The sequence below is a fragment of the Trematomus bernacchii genome, unplaced genomic scaffold (genome assembly GCF_902827165.1).
Source record: "Trematomus bernacchii unplaced genomic scaffold, fTreBer1.1, whole genome shotgun sequence".
Classification (NCBI taxonomy): Eukaryota; Metazoa; Chordata; class Actinopteri; order Perciformes; family Nototheniidae; genus Trematomus; species Trematomus bernacchii.
The window spans coordinates 12,876,165-12,898,802 of NW_022987727.1; the positions used below are offsets into that span (position 1 = coordinate 12,876,165).

General features: G+C 40.5%; 1 protein-coding gene across 1 annotated transcript in view; it reads left to right on the forward strand.

Moving 5' to 3' along the window:
• ctnnbl1 (catenin, beta like 1) overlaps positions 1-15,009 on the forward strand; it is a 56,379-nt gene extending 41,370 nt beyond the window's left edge. The window contains exons 14-16 of the mRNA XM_034145240.1: positions 3,617-3,754; positions 4,917-4,989; positions 14,345-15,009. Of these exons, the coding sequence (XP_034001131.1) occupies positions 3,617-3,754; positions 4,917-4,989; positions 14,345-14,433 (300 nt within the window). The 3' untranslated portion in view covers positions 14,434-15,009. The remainder of the gene's footprint in view (positions 1-3,616; positions 3,755-4,916; positions 4,990-14,344) is intronic.
• Positions 15,010-22,638: the final 7,629 nt, after the last annotated feature.

Below are 22,638 nucleotides of genomic sequence, written 5' to 3' on the forward strand. Positions count from 1 at the left end.
GATGAATATTTAACGCACCTGTCATTGTTTAAAAAGTGTTCTCACCCCGCACACACTCAAAAGTCAGGCTTAATTCACCGTGTGTGTGTTGAGGATCTTTTCTTGGTTCCATTACATACACTCCTACACTCCCTGGAGGGAGCTACAATTGACTCGTCAACCTTCTTTGAAAATAGTTGTTTTCTTCTACTCCTTGACGTGTCCACTTATTTCTATAAGTAGTTATAGCAGGTGTTGTGTATCAGAACAATATAAGGTGACTTATCGTGCTGGGCAGATGGGAAGAAGCTGAGGTGCATACATTTTTCTGGTTGAGGCAGAAAATTCCCTTTTTGGTTTTCTACAACTCGGCCCGTGTCATTTTCCCCTTGATTCCTGTCCAGTGAACATAGTACACATTTGAGATGTCATCTTAGCTTTCTGATCTGCTGCCTTTAGGCCTTCTAACTCATAGAAATCACTGCATGTCTTTGCCTGACATTTTCTGTCTCATTCTAGTCTTAACTCTAGTTTTTTTTCTTTGATCTTCCAATGCCATGTCTTCACTTTCTTAGGCTTGGAAATCCCGCCTTCACCCAATGACAGAAAGGTTTATTAAATTAATGTGTTCTGTATTTGGGTATATATTCTCTTCTTTAGAGTTGGAGCTGATGAAGCACTTAACACCATTTAAATCCTGGCTAAGTTGATATGGATGTTGAGGATCCCCCTAGTTAAATATTCTCTTTCTCCTCTGTTTTTTTGACATACGATTCAGGGTTTCCGCCAATGTGAAAGAGAAAGATTTCTTGTTTGTTGGCAAGTGGCACCACATCCACAAAATATCATTCTAATTTGGTGCTTAAATTGAAATGACTATTGGCATTCAGTATGTTATATCTCAGTTTTGCAAGCGCTAGGATTTAAGGAGACTTTATCACAACATCCGGTACATGATATCCTTTCTGGATTGCTTAAAGTTATCCAGGTGGAAGCTTCCTATGGTTTCACTAATTAAATTCTCAGTCATGTGTAGCTTTAGTTAGGCTGTTGGAACAAGGATTTTGAGCTTATTGCAACTGGTAGCTTACTGCTTATTGTGACAATACATTAAGGAAATATCAGCATCATGCCAATTTGGATGGTTGTTTTTAACCTCAACCATCAACCCATAATTCTGTTTTATATAACACTAACCGTGTATTGTGTCGAAGGAGGTATCACTACAAAAAGTCTTCTTTATTTATTTGCCAGTCTTTACTGCTGCTCCGAAGAACTGCAGGCACAATATTTCATATGGTTGGGATATATATTCCCATTCCTCTGCAGGCTGACGGCTGTAATGTAACATGTGTACGTACAGTCATTCAGTTATCCAAGGCCTTCACAGGAAAAGCCTCCAGCTCTGCCTTGCAGTGTTGGCCATGAGCGGTGATGAGTTAGACAGGAAAAGACTTGCATGCTGTGAGTTGCACATATGCACTGCTGCTTTTTAACTCTCCCTTTATGAGAGTACGGTTTTGATGTGTCCTCTATCTTATATTAGTCATTAATGTCCTGTGTATTGTGTCTTTGCTTAAGTTGGCTTGTAAAATGTGTGTCATTTGCCTCAAGCAAATTGCTCAAAATTATGAAAACTGTCCTGGAAACCGAGACAACCTTCTCTTTCCTACAGGAAATGGAGGAAACATTCACACTTCTAATGGGCGCTGCACTAGTTTACAGGAACAAGGCAGTGCTTTGGGATTATGTTACAATGTGATAACCCACCGCTTTGTAATAAAACAGAATAATGGGCCAGTGGTTTACCCAGAGGACACAGAAGAGAATGCCCTACATTCAATGGCTTTATTAAAGTCTCTTGTTTGAATCATCCGCATTGTTCTGCATCTTTAATAAGATGCTGTTGACATACCATCAGCTTTTGTTCTGAGGTTGTATCTTTTCTTCTCTCAGGATGAAGTTATTAAGTAAAGACGTCATGCTGCTTTTAGAACACAATGTCACAATATTGGATGTGTTGTTGTGCGTCCCGAATCTTCTCCCAGAATAGTCTTGTACTGTGGGAGCTGCCCTTTGATTGAGCCGTGATAATGATCTGAACTTCACCGCTATAATGGGCTTTTACAGTGCAATTGATCTTTAAAGACGAGGCCTTTTGAAAGCTTTCATTTTCTCTGAGATTAAATCATTAGGATGTAAATGCCATGTGTGGTACCCTTTATCTCCATGCTGAAAGCTATTTGTTTTCATGAGGAACACTTTGAAAAGTTGCCCTTTTTCTTGATTTACTGTGTCTCTTTTGTGGGGAAATGTTAACCCTTTCGTTTATTTGTAAACTGTTCCGATAAACTATTTTTTTTTTATTGTTCAAAAAACATTTTTAAAGGCAACTAAGACATGGGTAGGTTTATGAAAAATGACAGCTTAAAGCCTATCATGTACAATGTGTTGGAGCACCAGCCAATAGAAGCGTGAGTGTTACATAGTGATGTCATTATGTTATGGAAGTAAACAAAGGAGTTCAATGGAAGTGTTTCAGGCGGGGGGGCGGGAGTGTGTGGGAAAGAAACTCCCTCTGGAGGGAACACAGGGATTTTAGCTGTTGCAGACCATTGACATGCACACAAACCTATAACACACTACAGGAAAGTGAAAACCCCAACAAGCATAATAGGGCTTCTTTAAAAGTCAGAAGAATTCTATAAAAAAGCATTTATGATGGTATTTTATATCACATTTTCATATTATAGCTAATCGCTTCTGTTCTACTCATGCCATGCCTCTGTAAGTCTGCAATTTTATTATAACAAACAGTTGTGGAATGTGAAATCAGTCTAATTTTAAAAATAAATAAAAAAAATAGAGTACATGCTTTGTTTTTCTCGTTGCAACATTTGAACGTTTGTATGGCTTTAACTTAAATTTTTATGCATACAAGGCCGTCAATCTGGAAATCAATCGTATTGGAGAGAATATTCATTGATGCAATATTAAGAAAGAGTTTCATATTCTGAAATCCAAGACTTTGGACTTTGATTTGAGCGGTTCGTATTTTGCCTTTAAAAAATATTGCTTCTCCTTGGATTTTGATATTGCAGTAGTCCAAAATGCGGTTTCAAAACAATTCTGATTAACTGTCAAGCCCTACATAAAGGTAAAACTGTGTGACAGTCATACATTTAAACACACTGTCTCTGCACCACTCCAACAGTTTCCACTGCAGCCCCCCCCACCCCCCCCCCCCCCCCCCCCCCCCCCTCTCCCCCTCCGGTCTGCTTCTTAATCACTAATGATGATTAATGTGGGCTCTGTGCTTATTGGCAGAACTGTGTTATTGGCATTCTGACAGGGTTGTTAAGATGGATAACTATGCAACAGTGTGTATGTGTGAAGGTGGGAGCCCCAGCAGCGGGGCCCCTACCTCTTGCAGCTTAGCCTCCAAATCAATTTGTGTGTCTGGTCGATGGAGAAAATGGAGGAAAAGCTGAAAAACAACAACACCTAAATTAAACTAAGTCTCTGTTTGTTGAATCTGTTTTAAGGCAGCAGAGAAAAGAACATTGTGATTTATGCACTTTGCCATGCATGAAAACATTGTTTTCTGAGTGTGTTTTCCCTGGGTGTGTGTGTGCAGGAGATGGTTCGTCGGGGGGAGATCCTGGATGACGGCATTGAGGATGATTTCTACATTCGCCGCCTGGACGCCGGGCTATTCGTCCTTCAGTTAATCTGCTATATTATGGTGGAGATCAGCAACTCGGGGATAGCACAGGTACACACACAGACAAATTAAATAGGTGTTTTATCGTCAATTCAACATGTTTAAGACAACAAAAGTTAGTTAAGTGCCTCTGTCCACATATGCCCCTTTCACACCGGCGCTTTTCCAGCTCCTGCTGGGAGCTAGAGCCTGAAAAGCGCCGTTTTTTCCTGTTCACACCGCAGCGGCGGCGCGTCATAGCTCCGGAATGCGGTTCACTTCCAGCTCCAAAAAGTTGTCGGTCCAGAGGCAAGAGCTTTGGAGCTATGACGCGGCGTCGCTTACGTCGAGGCGTGCAGGAAACCTTACTTTGACCATCCGTTCGCTGTTATCGATCATTGTGGAGAGCAGGCAGACGTTTTGTTTGTTATTATAGCAGCTATCGGATGGAATCAATACATGGGCTGCACATGTTGTCTTGTCCGACTATCACAAGTAGAATCATAATGAAAAATACGCCGGTAAAAAGTGCCTGGAGAAAACGGCTTAGCAAGTAGTCAGTTTAGCTTCGGTTGCTATGCTAACATCACCCATGTTATACCAGAGAAACTTTCATAACAGCGTTGTGATGCCAAACAGCGTCAATTCAGACTGACACACATTCACTTAAGGGGAATTGGGGATATGTATCAGCTGCTTGTGTGACAGTCAGACAGTGAATACTTTAGAGCCGTGTGAGCTAACCCGGAGCTAACGGGAGAATACACTCCCGTGGAAGAGCAGCCAGCACTGCAGCGGTCGGTAAATGCCGCTGAAACACATTAATAAACAATGAACCACGGCACTCTGGAGAAAAGTATAAGGTTGGAGAAGTCGTTATTTAATTTAATCTGGCTTCGTATGATTAAAAGCAACACGATCGTCGACCCGACGCAGTCCCCGGCCCGTTGTTGTTGTGGGAGAAAATCTCTCGGCGGTGTGAACAGAGCGGGAGCTGAAAAGGGAAACCGGAGCTGAACCAGAAAAGCTCTCGCTAGGAGCTAGAAAGGGAAAAGCGCTGGTGTGAAAGCCGCAATAGTGTCTTTTTTTGAGTGCCAGCTAAATTGTTTCAATAGTTTATACTGAGGAGAGAGAATTTGCTTTCACATGAGAAAGAAGTATATATATATATTATTTCATAGCAATAATTCATTTTATTGTGACAATTTCTTCATCATGTTTTCTCTGCATTTAGCTGCAGCAGAGGGTCCAACAAATTCTCAACCTGAGAGGAGGCTCCGTCAAAGTAGTGAGACACATCATGAGGGGTAAGTTATTTCATTTCCTTTCCTACGCTCATCACCATCACCTGTACTTTTATGGTATCCTGGTCAAATAATCCTAATAAACATATATTTATTCATCCACTATTATAACATTTTCAGGCCTTGCTCCACACAATTGTTGCATTGAGTGTTTTTTAAATCTTCTCACTAACTGATAAATGAATTGAGATTAACTCTGCTTTCCCATCTGCTGTTGTTGTAACCCTTCTTGCAGATGTTTCCCAACAGCCTTCACACTGTTAATGGGCTTTGAATGTGAAACATATGGTGGAATTGTGAACAACATAGTTTTTCACATAAATATACAAATATACCTATAAGGTTGATACTCTATGTTATATAACAGGGTGAATTAAAAATGAAGGCAAGCCGTGTGATGTTATTATCCAAAGTGACGATACGATTATTCAACCACGTGGACCCTAAAATTGCAATAATCATGAGAGTACATCAACTTCATTAAATAGGTTGAACTGCTTCAGGTGCTGCTCAAGGTATTTAGGTAGGGGAATGTGGGGTTGGGCCACGGCCGGCCATTGCCGCTCAAAAGCGCTGGAGACGATGTAGTACATATGCCAGGCCTGTAAGTGGCGCTGTAGTCTGCCACAAAAGCAGCAAAGAAGACTTCCCGCCCATAGTTACCATGGTTACCCTTCTGTTTATTCTCCGCTGTGGCTTTCTTTCTCCCTCCCCGAGGCAAGCGTTTGCTCCCGCTGCTTTAATTCAATGCAATCCCTCCCCGTCGAGGCAAGCACTGTAATTCTCTCCGGTTAGTCCACCAGCAGATGACAAACACCCACCTCTCCGCCTCTTCCAAGGAACGAGGGGACCGTGCGGCAGAGTTTCAGTTTCAGTTTCTTTCGCCGGTCAAGATGTCCGTTAAAGTTTAAATCTTCCGGACAAAATTAGAAAAGTGCCGGTCAGAGGTCTTCTTTGTTATTTATTGAGCTTTAAAACAAATGAATAACGACTCTCTATAATAATATAATAAAACCATAGACTGTATATATAAATAAAACACGGAGGACGAAATGAGGCATGGCTAAAATGCATGATCTGTTTGGTATTTTGAAAACAGAAACTTATAAATATACCTTATATAGGTATGGCCCTACAATATATCATTTAAATATAGCATGATAGATCCACTTTAAAGTAGTTTACATTTTACGAAAACAAGTTGCAGTAAAACATGTCCAATAGAAGTAAACAAAGGAGTCCCATGGAGGCATTTCAGGCAGGAAGGGGGGGAGTGTGTGGGAGAGAAACTCCCTCTGGAGGGAACTTTGGGATTTTAGCCTTTGCAGACCATTTACATGCACAAAGACCAACACACTACAGGAAAGGGAAAACCCCAAAAAGCACAATAGGGTCCCTTTTTAAATAAAAAAAATCCTATTTGTTCGTTATGCTTTGATAAAACACCATAAGTGCTTTGGGAGTGCAGAAATGTGCATAAAACCTAAGGTAGCTGCTCCTAAGGAAAGTCCTATCACTTTCAGAGAAGCCATTTTTTTTTTTTATCCTGTCTTTCGACCTGGCAGAGTAGCTACATTTCAGGGGGAAATGTCAGTATAATCACTGCTCTTTGGCTCTGGTTGTTATTTGATAGTGAGCCCACGCTGTCCGCCGGCCAAAGCGCTTTTGCTGGAACATAATGAAAAGCTATAAATAATGTCATTCTTCCTTATTCTTTTATACAAAGGAAAGAGGCCTGAGCAAACTTTGAAACGATGGTGTTTAAATGCAACTCTCTTTTGCTTTTTTATTCTTTGAGTAATTTTTTCACATTATCTAAGCACCTGTTTTGGTGTGTTTCTGTGTAGTAGATCCTTCATGTTAACACTGACATGGCAACAGTAGTTAACACACTGTCCCCTATCTGATGCTAGGAGAGCTACTGCAGCACAGGAAAAGAGCATAGAAGAATATGAAGCTCATCAAGAGGCGCTTTCACACCGCAGTACTTTTCCCACAAAGGTTCATCAGAACTTAGTTCATGAGAACTCTTTAGTTCTCATGAACTAAGTACAGATCGCGTTCACAACGGAATAAGTCCCTGGGGGAGGATTAGGCAAATGAAGCCGCTGACGTCACTTCTTCTTCTTCTGCTTTGGGTTTACTGGCAGGCCGCAAACAACTTCACGGCGTATACTGCCACCCGAAGTCCCCGGCCGGAAGTCCCCGGAGTTGGGGACTGGCTTCAGTAGAAGCTGCTGGGAGTCCCAGCAGCTTCTACTGAAGCCTTCAGAGTAAATCGCCAGAACGCCGACACCTCCTCATCTCCACCGCTCCCATGTTTTCTTTTGTGTTGCCATAAGTTAGTCTCTCTGCGTTTGTGCGCTGGGTGAATGCTAATGCTAATAATGCTAATGCGAGGATAATAAAATGGCGGCTTCACAAAACCTTTTTGGAGTTTTACGGGGCGTGGTTTGCATTCCGCCCAGCCAATCAGACATAGGAACCTTTTTCTCCCACGAAAGTACCTGCTCTCTAGCAGGGACGGAAAAGGGGGTAAAAAAGGTTCTGATGAACTCATTTTAGTTCTGGCTCTTTTTGGTGTGAACGCGACATTTCGGAACTATATCGGAACTAAAGTGGGAAAAGTACTGCGGTGTGAACGCGCCTATCGACTCTATATATAAAGGTGTGAACACAACATTTCGGAACTATATCGGAACTAAAGTGGGAAAAGTCCTGCGGTGTGAACGCGCCTATAGTTAGACACAAATGGGTATACATTTTTTTTTTAAAGATGACAAGAAATATTTGTTATTTTGCTTTTGAGAATAAGATCAGAAAATTGCGATTATTTTTTGTATCTGTTATTATTATGTTTTTTGAGAATAAGTTACAAAAGTAAAGTTAAAAATGAAATGAAATATTAAAAATAAGGTTAAAATCGCAGTATTTACTGGGGAGTTGGCTATCGGTCAGAAAATAAATTCATAATTACAGCCCCTTGTGCCAGGCATGAGTGAACTTGAAGGTCGGAAGATGACGTGTTGTCGAGAAAAACTTTAGCAAACTTAATTCTTCCTCTGGATTAAAAGATGTCTTCCATTTATAAACACAGTAAAATATATCATAGAAAAAGAAACGGGTGGAAGATTTTCATCTTTTTCCATTTTGACTACAATCTAATGGAAATATCAATACAAAACATCAACTTTAGAGAATAAAACAACTATCACACAAAAAAATAATCTCATTTTATGGCCTTTAAACACTTCTGAATTAAAAATGTCAGTTATGGCAGCAATAAGTAACATAATAAAATGTAGTTTGTGAAAATTTTTTGGAGGAGGAAGGTTTTAATCTTTTTGCATTATGACAACAGTCAAATTGAAAAATAACAAGAAAACGGGTCAAACATTTAAGAATCAATCAAACTACTTTACCATACACGGAAATTATTAATTCTAAAAATCTCAATGTAGGCATAGCCCTTAAAACTCTTGTCTGGATATACATTGTAGTTGGAAAACTTAGAAATGTAACCATGGCAGCAATTAATAAACAGTAAAATGTAGCATGTGAAAAAAACGAAAGATTGACAATTAACGTTGGTCTTTTTAGAATAAATCTACCCACTTGCGCATCTTCTCAGTTTGACTTTTCTCAAAAAGCATGATACATTATGTTTTTCCACCTCTTAATATAAAACACAGGTGTAAAACAAATGAATGTCAAAGTTATGGAGCAGTAAATAAACACCGCTATAATCAGCATCAGAAATATCCATGCGGCCTGTTCATCATATTACCTTTGTACAGATGCTAACACATCATACATCCCGGCGTTCGTATATGCGGTGTAATCTAATCATTGTGATATGAGGTTAGGCAGCCCTTCAAACAGTCTGTCACTCATTCTTTATTTCCTGTGTGAAAGACTTCCTGTCCTACCACATTACTTTTCGGTTTGCTCTCCAAACACCTAGCAGGTGTGTTATTTGCTTCCTGGCGCGACATCCATCCTCCCTGTATCATTGTCGGATAAAGCTGGAGGACGAGTCTCCGCTCACACAGCCTCTGGCTCTCGGTGGCATGTAGCTCTGTAGATAGAGCCATCCGTCACGCATGGCGGTGCCAGCGAGCGTGGCATTCCTCCAATCCTCACTGAGTGTGTGTGTGTGGGAATGTTAAACGTGTTACTTTTGTTTTCATCTGTTCATTTGCATACACATCCGAGGCTTGTCCGGCTAGTTTCCACTGGTTATCGTTGCTTACTAACATGATTGTGTTTGTGTGTGCACATCATGATGACTGTTTACATTTATATGAGCATACATATCCTTTCAATCTGCAGGTGTGTACTGTATGCTCAGTTTTCCTTTCATATTTAATTCATGTGTGCCCTTGCATGTGTGTACTTAAACACATCATACATATTCATTGCGTGTTGTGTGTCCTTGCATGATCTTCACGCAACTGATTTATTTATTTATTGTTAATTGTGTTTGTGTTATTTCTACGAGCTGTGTGCTTGCACTGAGTAATGCCATTACTCCCCTGCCATAACGTTGCTGGATCTGTGTGTGTGTGTGGCTCGTAGCGTGTGCCCTCACCTCTTCCATTAAGGCGAACTGTGGAGACCTCCCATTTAAACTGCCCGCTTGGTCAATATGAAACTTTAGAAAAAGGTTAAGCACATGCAGAGTGTCTGCCATCTTGACCTAAATGTCTTTAGCTCGCTTGAATTCGAAGCAGCTATGCAGGAACGAAGGTTTAGCTCACTCTAAGGAAGATCACTAATGTTGAGACAATCTGATGCAAAGTTTTCCCCTTTCAGAAACATTAGGTAGGTTGGGACAACTTTGATACTATCTTTTAGGATAACACTAGATACTATACAAGAAGAAGAACATGTATGTGTTATGAAATTGACTCCATGGCCCTGTACAACACCACCAGAGAATGTGATGGATTTCCCCAAGGCACAAGCTAGTTTTGGGGTTTTGTCCTTTTGCCTTACGGTCAGTTCACGCTCGATCAGAACTAGTTTCAAGGACATCTCGTCAGGAGAAAGTTCATTGCGGTGCCAAACAGCCATATTGGAAGGCAAATACAAAAAGCAAGCTGACGAGAAGATGTGATATCATTTAAACACAAGGATAACTCCTGGAAGACATTCATAGAGTTTAGCTGACTCTACTACAGAGCACTACAGAGGAATTCAAAGCCTGAATACTTTCTCACCTTCACAGGGAAGGTGTGTGAAGTGGGTGTGAGTGTAAGATCGTCGGTTTTAGAAAGTTACAGATATTGTCTGACACAGCTCCACCAGTTCCTACATCAGAGAAGTGTGAGGGCAACTTTACCCTCTGGCGTCTTGTGCTGTTGTGGGTCAGTCACAGTGTGTTGCTCCTTACCTTGTTGGTATCTGTAATGTAGTGGCACTGATAACCTTGGCATATATATTATGTTTCAAACAAAAAAAGATAACGTAGAACTGTTTTTGTTTATTTTATAACCAATTCACGATTTGAACTCTAACAATCAAACATGCTGGTAAAGTTATTTAGTCATTTGTTACCCAGTGTGGCTCCTCCATTACATACATTTAGTACTTGTAAATACTGGCAAAAGACTTAATATAGCAAATTGAAAGACATTTTTGCAGTCCCTATTTGAGTTTTAACAACTGAAAGCTAAAACATTTTAAAATACATTTTTAGCCAACTAAAATGTTACTTTTTTTTTTTTTTATGAACTGAAAACATTGTTTGAAATATTTTAAGTCATCATGCCCTTAAGCTTACCGTACCCTGGTTTATCGGGAATAAGTCTTGAAAACTAGCCACTAAGACCATAAACTTGTCAGGAAAATCCGTTTTTTCATAGACTTCTATGCAAATTGACTGCTTTCTGCACCCAGTGGAGTTTAGCCCCCTGCTGGATATTAGAAAGAATGCAGGTCAGGGTACTGCCTCGTCTGCTCCACTTTTCAGGAGGTCGTTGCTTACTGCTTGCGTTTTTATTGAAAACTTTTTGTAAATAAATAATCATTTCCAAACAGATTACTTGCTAAACGTAACATTTTCGACAAACATATTTCAAACATTGCATTATTTCCGACATTGCATCTTCATATTTGCCTGTTCCTTGTATAAAGAATCGTGATACAGGAGATGGATTCAACCCATTTTGAAAGCCTTATGGTGGTTACATTAACACACCAGAGGTTGATTCTGTGCTGGCTGGATCAGACCAGTTTCAGGCTGGTTGGTGTAACAGGTTTCTAAGGAGTCGTCATACTGTAGCTCCCTACACCACAGTGCCCCCCCCCCCTTCTGCTGCTGCAGCAGAGTCTGCTCCTGGAAATGATTCTCCTTGTACTCATGGCAGATCAGTCCCAGTCACTGACCTGAGTAATGGCCATGCTCAGTACTGTATTGTCCTCTGCCGCGTTGCCGTGGTGACAGGAGGAGAGAGTACCAGCATGCCAAAGAAAAAGGTTCTGCGGAGCTCCGAAGAGTCACCCAATCCCTGACCTTTCTGTCTGCGCGGCTGACTGCGCCGCCATTTATAGACACGGACACACACTGCACAATGACAGGCCGCAGTGAAAGAGGCTGTCGCTTTTTCATGTTTCTGTTGGGTCGCTTTTTCTCCGTGTTCTCTTACTTGCTTTATCAGTCAACCTTAAAATTCAGCCTTTTTTTACTTGAGTTACATCCCTCGCCTCTCTGGATCAAATGCAAATCCTTGTTCCCTGCCATTCAAGGCCGCTGTGGACTCTTTCACCTACGCCTCCATTAGTGGTCCAGCCTTACACTTTTCTAACTTTCCAAGCCAAGCTCTCCTCAGAATACCCAATGATGGACTGACCTCTGGAGTCAGAGTGGACCACCGTCACACTAGGTGTCTTCTGACCACAATCTAAAAAGTATATCTCAAGAAACCATTCACGTACCGTCCTGCTCAGCCTACCTTGACACTCTGATATCTGGTGCTGCTCCTCTCTTAAATACATACCGGATTTCTATCTTCACTCCTCCTGTTATGCAGTGGTAGAAAGTAACTTCTTATAAACGTGCATGCAGCTTTGAGATCATTTTTATCCAAAGCAACTTCCAAGAAGTGCATTTAACCGTGAAAAAACTAACTCAAAAGCAAAGAGGCTGCAGGTACACTAGCCGTCAATTATCCAAACCATGTTTTTAGTGCTAATGCTTTAAGTACATTCTAGTCGATGCATACCATGTTTTACCAAGATTTAAATCAATAAAAAACATTGTGTATGAGAACTTGTTTTTTCTGCCAAAATAATCATTTTAAGTAGTGTAATCTTTGAGTCTTTGGAGAACTCCTAACCTAAACTACATTGCTGTATTTAGTACTGTTACTATTTAGGTTAAGATTTTAAAACATATAATAGGCTTAAAAGCTTCTACATTTGTTATATTTGATTCAAATAGTGATGCCCCACCCTTTTGGTCACCAAGTGTTTTGTTGTGGTCACTTGATACTTTAGAAATACATTTATTCATTAACTAATTCATTATATAAGTCCCTTGGAATATTCTAGGATAACTTCTAACAACCGTGCAATATTTATTAAAACAGTATCTATGTTGGTTTAGGACTTAAAGCTTGTGTAGGGCCATTTCTGGTTTATTTAAACCTGTGTCTTCATCAATAGTATTGGTAATCCTGCAATCAAATATTAGGCCCTACATTTTTTACCTCAAAATGTATCATTTTTTATACAATCAATGGCTTGTTCACATCCCTTTTGATGCATTGCCCAGTCAAACTTTGTTGCAACCCGTTACAAAAAGTGTGTCCAACGGTATCATATCATAATTAACCAAAAACAAGACACCATTGTAATTAACCAGAATGATCTGAAGTAATCTATACAAAACATCTCCTTTGTCCCATTAAGTCTGTCACCATCTAATAACATAACCCCCCCCCCCCCCTCTCGTGGTGTCTTTGACAGCCATGTCTGGTCGTGCTAAACCTTGTCAGAAAAGCCTCCTCCATTCTCTCTACAGTGTCCCCCAGACAAGTCATCTTTTTCATCTCTCCGTCTCGACATCCCTGGGTTTAGTGTGTAATCCCTGCCTCGGAGGCAGAGAGACTCCACCGGGGCTGAGGCAGCTGCAGCTTTCTCTCTCAAACATTAGACTCACAAATCGACCGTCGCACGGTCTCCAAGGCCTCATCGCACGAAAAATAAGAAAACAGTGAAACGCTCAGAAGCACACGATGAAGTATGAGCACTGCTCAGTACACCTGGACCGCTGACTGTTCCTGAAATGAGGACAGTTGTTGTCCTGGGACCTCATGATGTAGAACCTTTTTTTCTTCCAGAGGACACATCTTGTAGTATACATTTTGTTAGAAGGGATGGACAGACTAAAGACTGTCTAGACTACAGTGAAAGGATGTTTGAAAATGGTTCTTTAATGGTTCTCTTTTATACTACAAAGAATAGCTTCATTTTGCCGTCATTCTTAAGTGGGTACAATGAGATCTACTGAAAAGCTTTCTTGAAGTTACAACATCTCTTGACTTCTTCTTTGGAAGTATTTCAAATGGGGAAAGGAGAGATTATTGGTTGAGTTTACCTCTAAGGAACAAGTGAACCGGGGGGGGGAAGGACAGCTGGACTGCAGCCCCAGATCGTCATCTTAAATTGGATCACATACAAATGGGGAACGCAACAGAGACACATTATGCTCATTTTCAGGTCCATATTTTCTGTCTCTACTGTGACATGCATGGAGACATGTGCTTTCATGTTCAAAAAGCTCTTTATTGTTCTCATACTGCCTGTGCTGCAGCACCTCTTTTCACCCTCTGTCTGGTTGTGATTGGCCAAACATTTCAAGATGTCCAAAACCCTTGGCCTATAACGTACAATGTGTTGGGGTGCTAACCAATAGAAGCGCAATTTTTACATGGTGATGTCACTATGTTACGGAAGTTAACAAAGGAGTCCAATGGAGGTGTTTCAGTCAGGGGGGGGGGGGAGTGTGTAGGAGAGAAATTCTCTCTGGAGCGAACTTTGGGATTTGACCCTTTGCAGACCATTTACATGCACTAAAACCTATATAACACACTACAGGAAAGCATAAAAGGGCCTCTTTAAGCTGCTTTTTAAATGATTCTACATTGTAACACCATTTTCTCCTTATGTTTGGCGTTCAAGTAACTTACATTCTCGACCAGAAAGCCTTCCCAAATCATGCATTTCATTATTAACCTCACATCTATCTTCCATTCTCTTGTGTTTCATGCTTCAAGGATGTTCTCTGTGACCTCAACAGCCACGCCCCCATGTGACAAGTCAACTAATCCTCCGCCTCTTGTTTTTCTTTCAGAGTACGCAGAGAGCATCGGAGACGGGAAGAGTGAGGAGTTCAAAGAGGCCGAGCGCAAGAGGATCATGGACCTTGTGGAAAACTTCTGATCTCACACACTCAAACACACACAATGAATTCCAACTTTTAAGAACATTTAAACCCTGCTGGTCTGATCTGGGACTGATGGTGACTTCCTTTTTTTCTTTGACATACTAAACTAAAGCCCTTGGGTATGTTTACATGCGCTGCAATCATGCTAGTTTGTTAACCGCTAACTGGATCAATTTCCATGGTTACATTTTTGGCATCCAATTTGGATTAATGAATGAATGAAATACATCAAATTCATCTTTATCTGCCAGAGAATTGGTGAAGATGATGTGATTGCTGTGCACGTAAAGCTGCTCAGTGTGGGAACAGCAGGATTGGAGTCTGAAGAGCAGAAGACTGTATCTTTATCTGAAACCCACGGCGAACACGAGATGTACTCGGAGCCGCAGCGCTGTTTATTTTCTGTCCCGTGGCGTTGAACACCGCGGAATAATTAACGGGCCGTTTGCACAGATCTGCAAACCTAATATATCCATCTCTCGGCTCCCCTGCTTTACCTCGTTTGTTTTGGGATTTACGTGTAAAATATTTTCTAATAAAACATTGGGTAATAAAATCCTGATTGCATGTTTGGTTTGTTTGATTAATGTCACACTTTACTGACTCAGATTGGCACTGATGAACGTCTGCACACGATTTTCATTACGCCTGAGCTTGGTTAGTGTTGCATGGAGACGACAAACGTATATCTGCAGAGAGATTCTTCATTTGTCTGAAGCCACCCACTGCTGGATCTCAGCAGCCTCTCAGCCCACTGCTGTCTCTCTTTGTGATGCTGCTCTCACATCAGTGTGGAGGTGTATTATGGAAGAACTCTACACACAACAAACCTACCGTGTTATTCTCCCTGTCGGTGCAGCATCTCTGTCCCTGTAGTTTTGCTTTCTTTATGCGTAGGAGCATTTATGTGCATTTTTTGTGTGTGTGAAAGAGAAAGCTGACCAACTTAAACTCCACTATTTTTAGGCTGATATTGATCTATTTGTAATTTCCGTGGCAAGCATTAGTGTCAGAGAAATTGTACTTTAGGGACTAAAACATCCTTGTAAATATATGTTACATACACATGTTACACCCAGCTTTAACATTAGATAAGTCTTCCACCTAATGTAAGGAAGCAGCCACTGATGCAGCCCCAGTGGAGGGAAAGGCTCTTTGCTATAGGCAAAATCATAATACTTGTAGCGCTAATTGGTCCTTAAACCAAAAGGAAATAAACCATGACTAACTCAAAATCAAGCTGTTGGTGCAGCAGGTAGCTAATCTTACGCATGATAAAGTAAATTCTCCAATTGTTTGCAGAATTTATATTGTAAAGCTAATAACACCTTTTCTTAGCATGCAACTCTTAACTGTCTCTCACATAAAACTAAAAGCAGTATGACTAGAATGTCCGGCAGTGGAAAAAAAAAACAATTAACTCGGTATGTTCCGTAACTTTTTGATTACCTCTATGGTGGCCAACAGGTGCAAACTAGCTACAACAGCCCATAACACTTTACATTGTGAGAAAAAAACACAAATGTGCCAAAACACATGCAAATGAAGAAACATCTTCTGTTGGCAGCTGTAGCCTGTTTCATAATTGGAAGTGTTTTGTCAGTATATTTGAAATGACTAGGTTAGCTATGTTAGCTAGCCAGCTTACAGCAGATCTGCAATAATATCATAAGGAATCATGCGATCACATTGTTTAAAGTGGACCTATCATGCTATATTTAAATGATATATTGTAGGGCCATACCTATATAAGGTATATTTATGCATTTCTGTTTTCAAAATACCAAACAGATCATGATTTTAAGCCATGCCTCATTTCGCTCTATTGGCTGTTCTCCAGCCCTGTTTTTGCAGGGGTCTGATTCTGTGAGCTGCAGCTGACCACGCCCCCCTGCAGGAGAGGGGAGCGCGCTCTGAACAGCAGCTGGGCTGTCAGAAGAGGGGGAGAAAAATAGATCTCCGTCTTCCGTGTTTTATTATAGCCTATTATTATATAGAGTCGTTATTCATTTGTTTTAAAGCTCAATAAATAACAAAGACCTTTGACCGGCACTTTTCTAATTTTGTCCGGAAGATTTAAACTTTAACGGACATCTTGACCGGCGAAAGTAACTGAAACTGAAACTCTGCCACACGGTCCCCTCGTTCCTTGGAAGAGGCGGAGAGGTGGGTGTTTGTCATCTGCTGGTGGACTAACCGGAGAGAATTACAGTGCTTGCCTCGACGGGGAGGGATTGCATTGAATTAAAGCAGCGGGAGCAAACGCTTGCCTCGGGGAGGGAGAAAAAAAGCCACAGCGGAGAATAAACAGAAGGGTAACCATGGTAACTATGGGCGGGAAGTCTTCTTCGCTGCTTTTGTGGCAGACTACAGCGCCACTTACAGGCCTGGCATATGTACTACAGCGTCTCCAGTGCTTTCGAGCGGCAATGGCCGGCCGTGGCCCAACCCCACATTCCCCTGATAGGTGGAGAGTTGGCCCAATAGCCGTAGCGCCACTTCTGTGACGTCATAGAAGTGTTCAAATCTGGATCAGTTTTTATCAGATCCGTTGCAGCCCCTTTTTTAGAGATTTGGGTATGGAGGAAAATAGAGAGGGTTGTGTTTTCTGACACTTGGTGAGTTCCCTGGAACACCGGGGACACATATTCATGTATAAAAGACGTACAAAAGTGCATTTTGCATGATAGGTCCCCTTTAAATAAGCCAAACTTACATTTTAGGTAAGCTTCCAGTGACAGTTGGCCGACTTTATGATCTGGAACGCAAAGAAGCGATTTTGTCCCAGCGGTGTGCATCACCTTTTAGTGTCCCCCTTTTTTGTTTTCTTTGAGCTTCTTGCAGCATGTTTTATTTTAAGCTTTTTGTTTTTGTAGTGTTTCAAGTTGGTGAAGATGTTATCATTTTAATGTGCTTTGGCATATTTTTGTTACTATCTTTCTGAAGCTGCAGCTTGTTTCTCCAAATGGAAATGTTTTAGGTTGTAGCGTTTGCACCTGTGGGCCACCGTATGCCTCAATATCAAATGTGATGCAAACAAATAAAGGAGAAAAAAAACATCAATAAGATGTTTTTTACTTAAGTGTATTATGGAAGACAACAGAACAACATTGGAAAAGAAGAAACAAAGACATTTAGTAATAAAATGTGTTATCTGAAATTATAGGCTGTGCCCACAGAATAGTGTAGTTTACAAATGCTCTTTTAGTTAAATAGATATTTAAAAGCAAATAGTTGTTTTTAATGAAAACATTAAAAACAAATATATTTAAAATAAAGAATGAAAGTAGCTTATGACACCAAAAAGGGAAATTCAGGCTGTACGTATTCCTTTAATTTATATGAATATTTATTTTAAAAAGTCTTGTAACATTGTTAATCTGCTAGTAAACTAAGTTTTTTCTTAGGCATGTGACAGTTATCTGATTATATTTATTTTTTCTTTTGAAATTATTTGGCTAATCAGTGCATTTATTGTAGAGACAGAGGGGATGACATGCAGCAAATGGTCCCAGGTTGAATTAGAACCCGGGTCCTCTGCATGTGGAACAAACCCCAGTACATGGGCCGTCAGCTCTACCAACTGAGCTATGATTCCCCTTATTTTAATGCAACTGTTGGGGAATACCGTTTTTTTGTTTCCTGATTACGTTATCCCACATGTATTCTGTTACTCCCCAAGCCTGGGATGTCTAGAGTTAATTTCTGTATCATCAATCCCTCATTTAGTGCAACATGCCACCACCCTTTCTGGATTGCTGACTATAATCCTTTAGGAGGAAACGGGGAGGGCCGTTCACCGACAGCTGTCCTATCTATCGACTTTCATAGTGTCTCTACAAACTGCAGTATCACTCAGTAACAAGATGGGTAAAGCGGCAGGGCCTCGTTTGCGTTTTGTCAGAGGAGAGCCGGCCCCATGCATCTCTTATCAGTGATTATGACTGTGGCGTGTTTAACAGCGGTTGTACAGCAATTTCACAGCCGAGGGGAAGGAGAATAATTGTATTTTCCGAATGACTGAGTGCAAACACTGTGCACCGCTGTGCTTTTGGGCTCCTCTCTTTTTAGTAGGCCTACGGAAGAAGGTATTCTGTTATTGAGAGTAAGTACAGGGCATTGCAACTTAAAGATTTGGTGTATACAGGCCTTTAGGAACTGAAACTCAACAAGAACACCTTTTTCTTTGCTGAGGTACTGTGGAGCTTCCTTCATTGTTTGCTCCCCTGATATTCGTTCTCTAAAAGGTCAACTCAGTTAAGAGTCCACAGTTTTTCAAAGGGGATTGCTAATTGCTGCTATTCCATTGCAATAACATGATTTTGTTCTATAATTGTGGTGTTATGAAAGATAGTGGTGCTTTCTCTGTAAAAAACTAGCAAAAACCTCCTAGTTGAGAAAATGGTAGGAAAAAGAAAATTGCTCATTTAATACTAAAGACATTTTTTCTTTTAATAGTATTAAAACATTTTGACTTTCATTAAACATTTACCTGCTAAGGGAATATTTTGTATAATATGGTAATTACTTTAACTGATGATCTTGCTTCTTCTTCCACCACTGAGAACAGGTAAAGCCCAGGGGCCTCATTTATAAAGCCTTGCGTAGGATTCACGTGGGAAGGTTGCTTACCGTAAAATGTCTGTGCGTATTTATTTGCTTTGTCCTACGTAGGACAAAGCAAATAAATACGCACAGACATTTTCCGATTTATAAAACACTGCGTACCGGCGTAGGACGGTACGCACATCCTACGCCGGTTCCCCTTTATCAATCACAATCAACTCGAAATGCGGCGCAGCTTTTGCGGGCTTCACGTAACGCCCATATTTGCCTATAAATAGTCAAAGAAACGCCCCGTATTAATATTCATTCTGACTGACTGCATGAAGAAGATCGCAGAATGAAGACAGAACAGCTAAAAAAAGACATCTCACACCGTGTCAGATTTTGGTTATTTTGGGAAGGTGGAGACAAATCACATTGTTTGGTGGATGCAGTTTGAACCAGAGTAGCAGCATGGAGGTCGGTCGGATCGTCACCAAAATAAATAAATAAGTGGTCCGAAAAAGGTTAATACACATAGCCTAACCTTCCTCAGGCAGTGTGTTTGTACCGGGGACAGGAGACACCCCCTTGATGAGAAACTGTAAGAAATGATCGGGGAATCCCTCCGGAGTGGAGTCATGACGACTGGATCTGAATTATTTTTTTGTATTTGGTGGTTTGTGTGTTCCAGCTGTCGATCAGCTGTGCGCAGCGTCTCCACTGCAGCCTGTGCATCTCAACCCCCCGCAGCAACTCTATATCCACCAGTTACAGGAAATAAAACGTATATGTTGTGTTATATTAGCTGTACAATTTACCACATATGGTGTTCTTAGTTTCCATACCTCCTGTGTTTTACGAGCGACTTATCAAGTATCGGCGAACGACATAAAACACGATTAAACATGATAGTAAAAGTTAAAACCATGCTCGTCGTAACCTATAGAAATGCAAAACGGCGTCAGTTTAAAGTAATGTTGTCCTTCTGCATACCGCATCATTTATGAGAATACATTTCTTAACAAGAGAACATAATCGAGGGGTGATCAATAACATTTCCGTATTCATTTATTTCTCCAAGTTATGTTTTTGTGTGCTCTGAGGAGTCTCAAACAGGCGTTTGTTTAATCATTTTAAGATTGGCTTTAAGATCGTTTGTTTTTTATAAATCACAAACATTGCGTAGAAACTGGCGTACGCCATCTTTTGAGCATACGCACCGTTTATAAATGAGGCCCCAGGACATCAATCCTTAAAAAACAGAAAAGTTAATAAGTTGGCTGTGTAAATAAATGAATGAATTAATTAATATCACAGTATGGCTACTGTGTACCAACAAAATAGAGACTCCTTAATCAATATATGCAACTTGGAATACAAAATGTACTTTTATGGGAATAATAGGGTCATAAACTTGAAACCCTCTACACTGCATTATTGGATATAAGTCCCTGTAGCAACATTACAGCCCCATATCAAATTGATACCATAAAAAGGCCCAACAGTACAGAAAGATCACAAAAATGTAGCCTATTATTCAGTATCACAAACTAATTATAACAACAGAAGAGGGAAAGATGGCACAAACTAAATATGTGTATGATCTAAACTCCACCAGTAGTATTTGAGCCTTTGACTTTATTATCCCTGAACATGCACTTATAGGTAGTAAATGTGAGGATCTGAGTCACATGACTTGGACTCAAATCACATGAAAAAAAAGGACTTGTAACTCTGCTTGGAATAAAACACCAATGACTCGTGACTTCACTTGAGCCTTTTGACTTGAAATTAATAGATAGTCACCCAAGCCCAAAATGTAAACAGTATGGAATTTTAAAAGTATTTATTTCCTTTCGCAGTGATCATTTAGTCCGGTTAAGGAAATTATATGGAGGCCAACAAAAACCACTGTTGAGACTCGAGACTTGAGTATCTTGACCTTGCACGTGTCAGGTGTGACTTGGGACTTGAATTTTCTGCCTTCAGTATAGACTGTCTTGACACTTGACCGGTCCCTATTTGGACTTGAGACTTGGCAGCTCCACCTAAGGGCTTGTCTAAGAATTTCATTCTTCTTTTTAGTCTTGACTTGTGACTATACTTGGAACTTGTAGGTGTTGAATTGGGACTTTAGTTGGGACTTGTCAGTGTTTACTTGGAATTTGTCAGTCTTGACTTGAGCTCTAGAAACAATGACTTGGTTCCACCTCTGGTAGATAGTAGCAGTGTTTAGAGGCAACCCTGAATGATCATGTTCCTTTGTTTCTCTCCTCATTACCATGCCTTGCAGTCATAAACAACTTCCCAAACATAAAGCTGTCAAACCCGTGGGCTCAGATCAAAGCTTCCATGTCCGACAATCAGACTGGTCAGCAGCACATGGCCCACGCTCACTGCTTGATAACTTATTTCCACTAAATTGGCCACTCTCACTGCCTACGCATTATTGTACACTGCAATAACACATTTATTTCCCATGATGGTTTTATTGGGGCATAGCAAAGTATTACTGAGGCGCACTCCACAGAAAAGGGGGTCTAATAACACCCCAGAGGTTAACGGACCACCAGTAAGTGATCATTATGAAGGCATTGCAGCCCGCAAGTATATTATATATTTTCTTTCGTAACACCCTGCAGTATATGTGTTTCTAGTTTCACTGTTTACTATTACGTAAGAACAGTTTGTCCTTCCTTCTCTCTCTGTGTCTTGGACTGAAGAAAGAGCATGAAGGTCTTTAAAATGGCTTTTATTAAAGGGGGTCATTGGAGTCAGGTTATCTAATCAGTGTTGACATTCAGATATGGTTATAGCGTTGTCCCTGAATCTGTTAAATCTTCACCAACGCTTGGTTTTGAAAGGAGATTGCTCTTCACAGCAGAGACCCAGTGAGGTGAAACTTGCCTCTATCCACAGATTCCAGGGCATCAGGCGCCAAATATATATCTGAAATGCCAAAGAACTGAAAATAATAACGAACCTTCAGCGTGTTATGCACTTGCTTATGCCTGCATTCAATGGTCCCAAAACAACTATAATTAAAAAAGGAGGAAAAACTATGAAGATTGGTGTTAAAGGACAGAAAGCCCTCAAAAAATATACAATTGAAAATGACGGCAAGGACAGGTTTTATAAGGCTATTGGAACACAATGCTGGGAACAAATTAGGAAAGTCTTCCAATTTTCAAGGGTGCAATGTTATGTTTAGAAGAATAAGAAAAAGCACAATACTCACATAAACCTGGAGGGAGATCAATATGGTTTGTTGTTTAACTTGTTTGCTGGTCCAAGCTACAGTGGCCGACAGATGCAAACGCGCTACAACAGCCCAAAACACTTACATAAGGAGAAACGCGCTGCAGCTTAAAAAACTATGCAAATACAAAAACACAAATGTGCCAAAACCCATGCAAATGAAGGAACATCTTCACCAACTTGACAACACATGCGCAGCTTGTCAAACTTCAAAAACACACAGCCCAAAACATCTCGTAATGGGAATGTTTTAGGGCTACCACTGTACCAAGTAGCTTCAATTTAGGGAATTATTAAAAAGGAACTTGTCATATTAAAGCTTTGATTTTAAACAAAATTAAATTTTTGTGTGAATGATACACACAAATGTGCTATCTCACATCCCAATCCTTTAT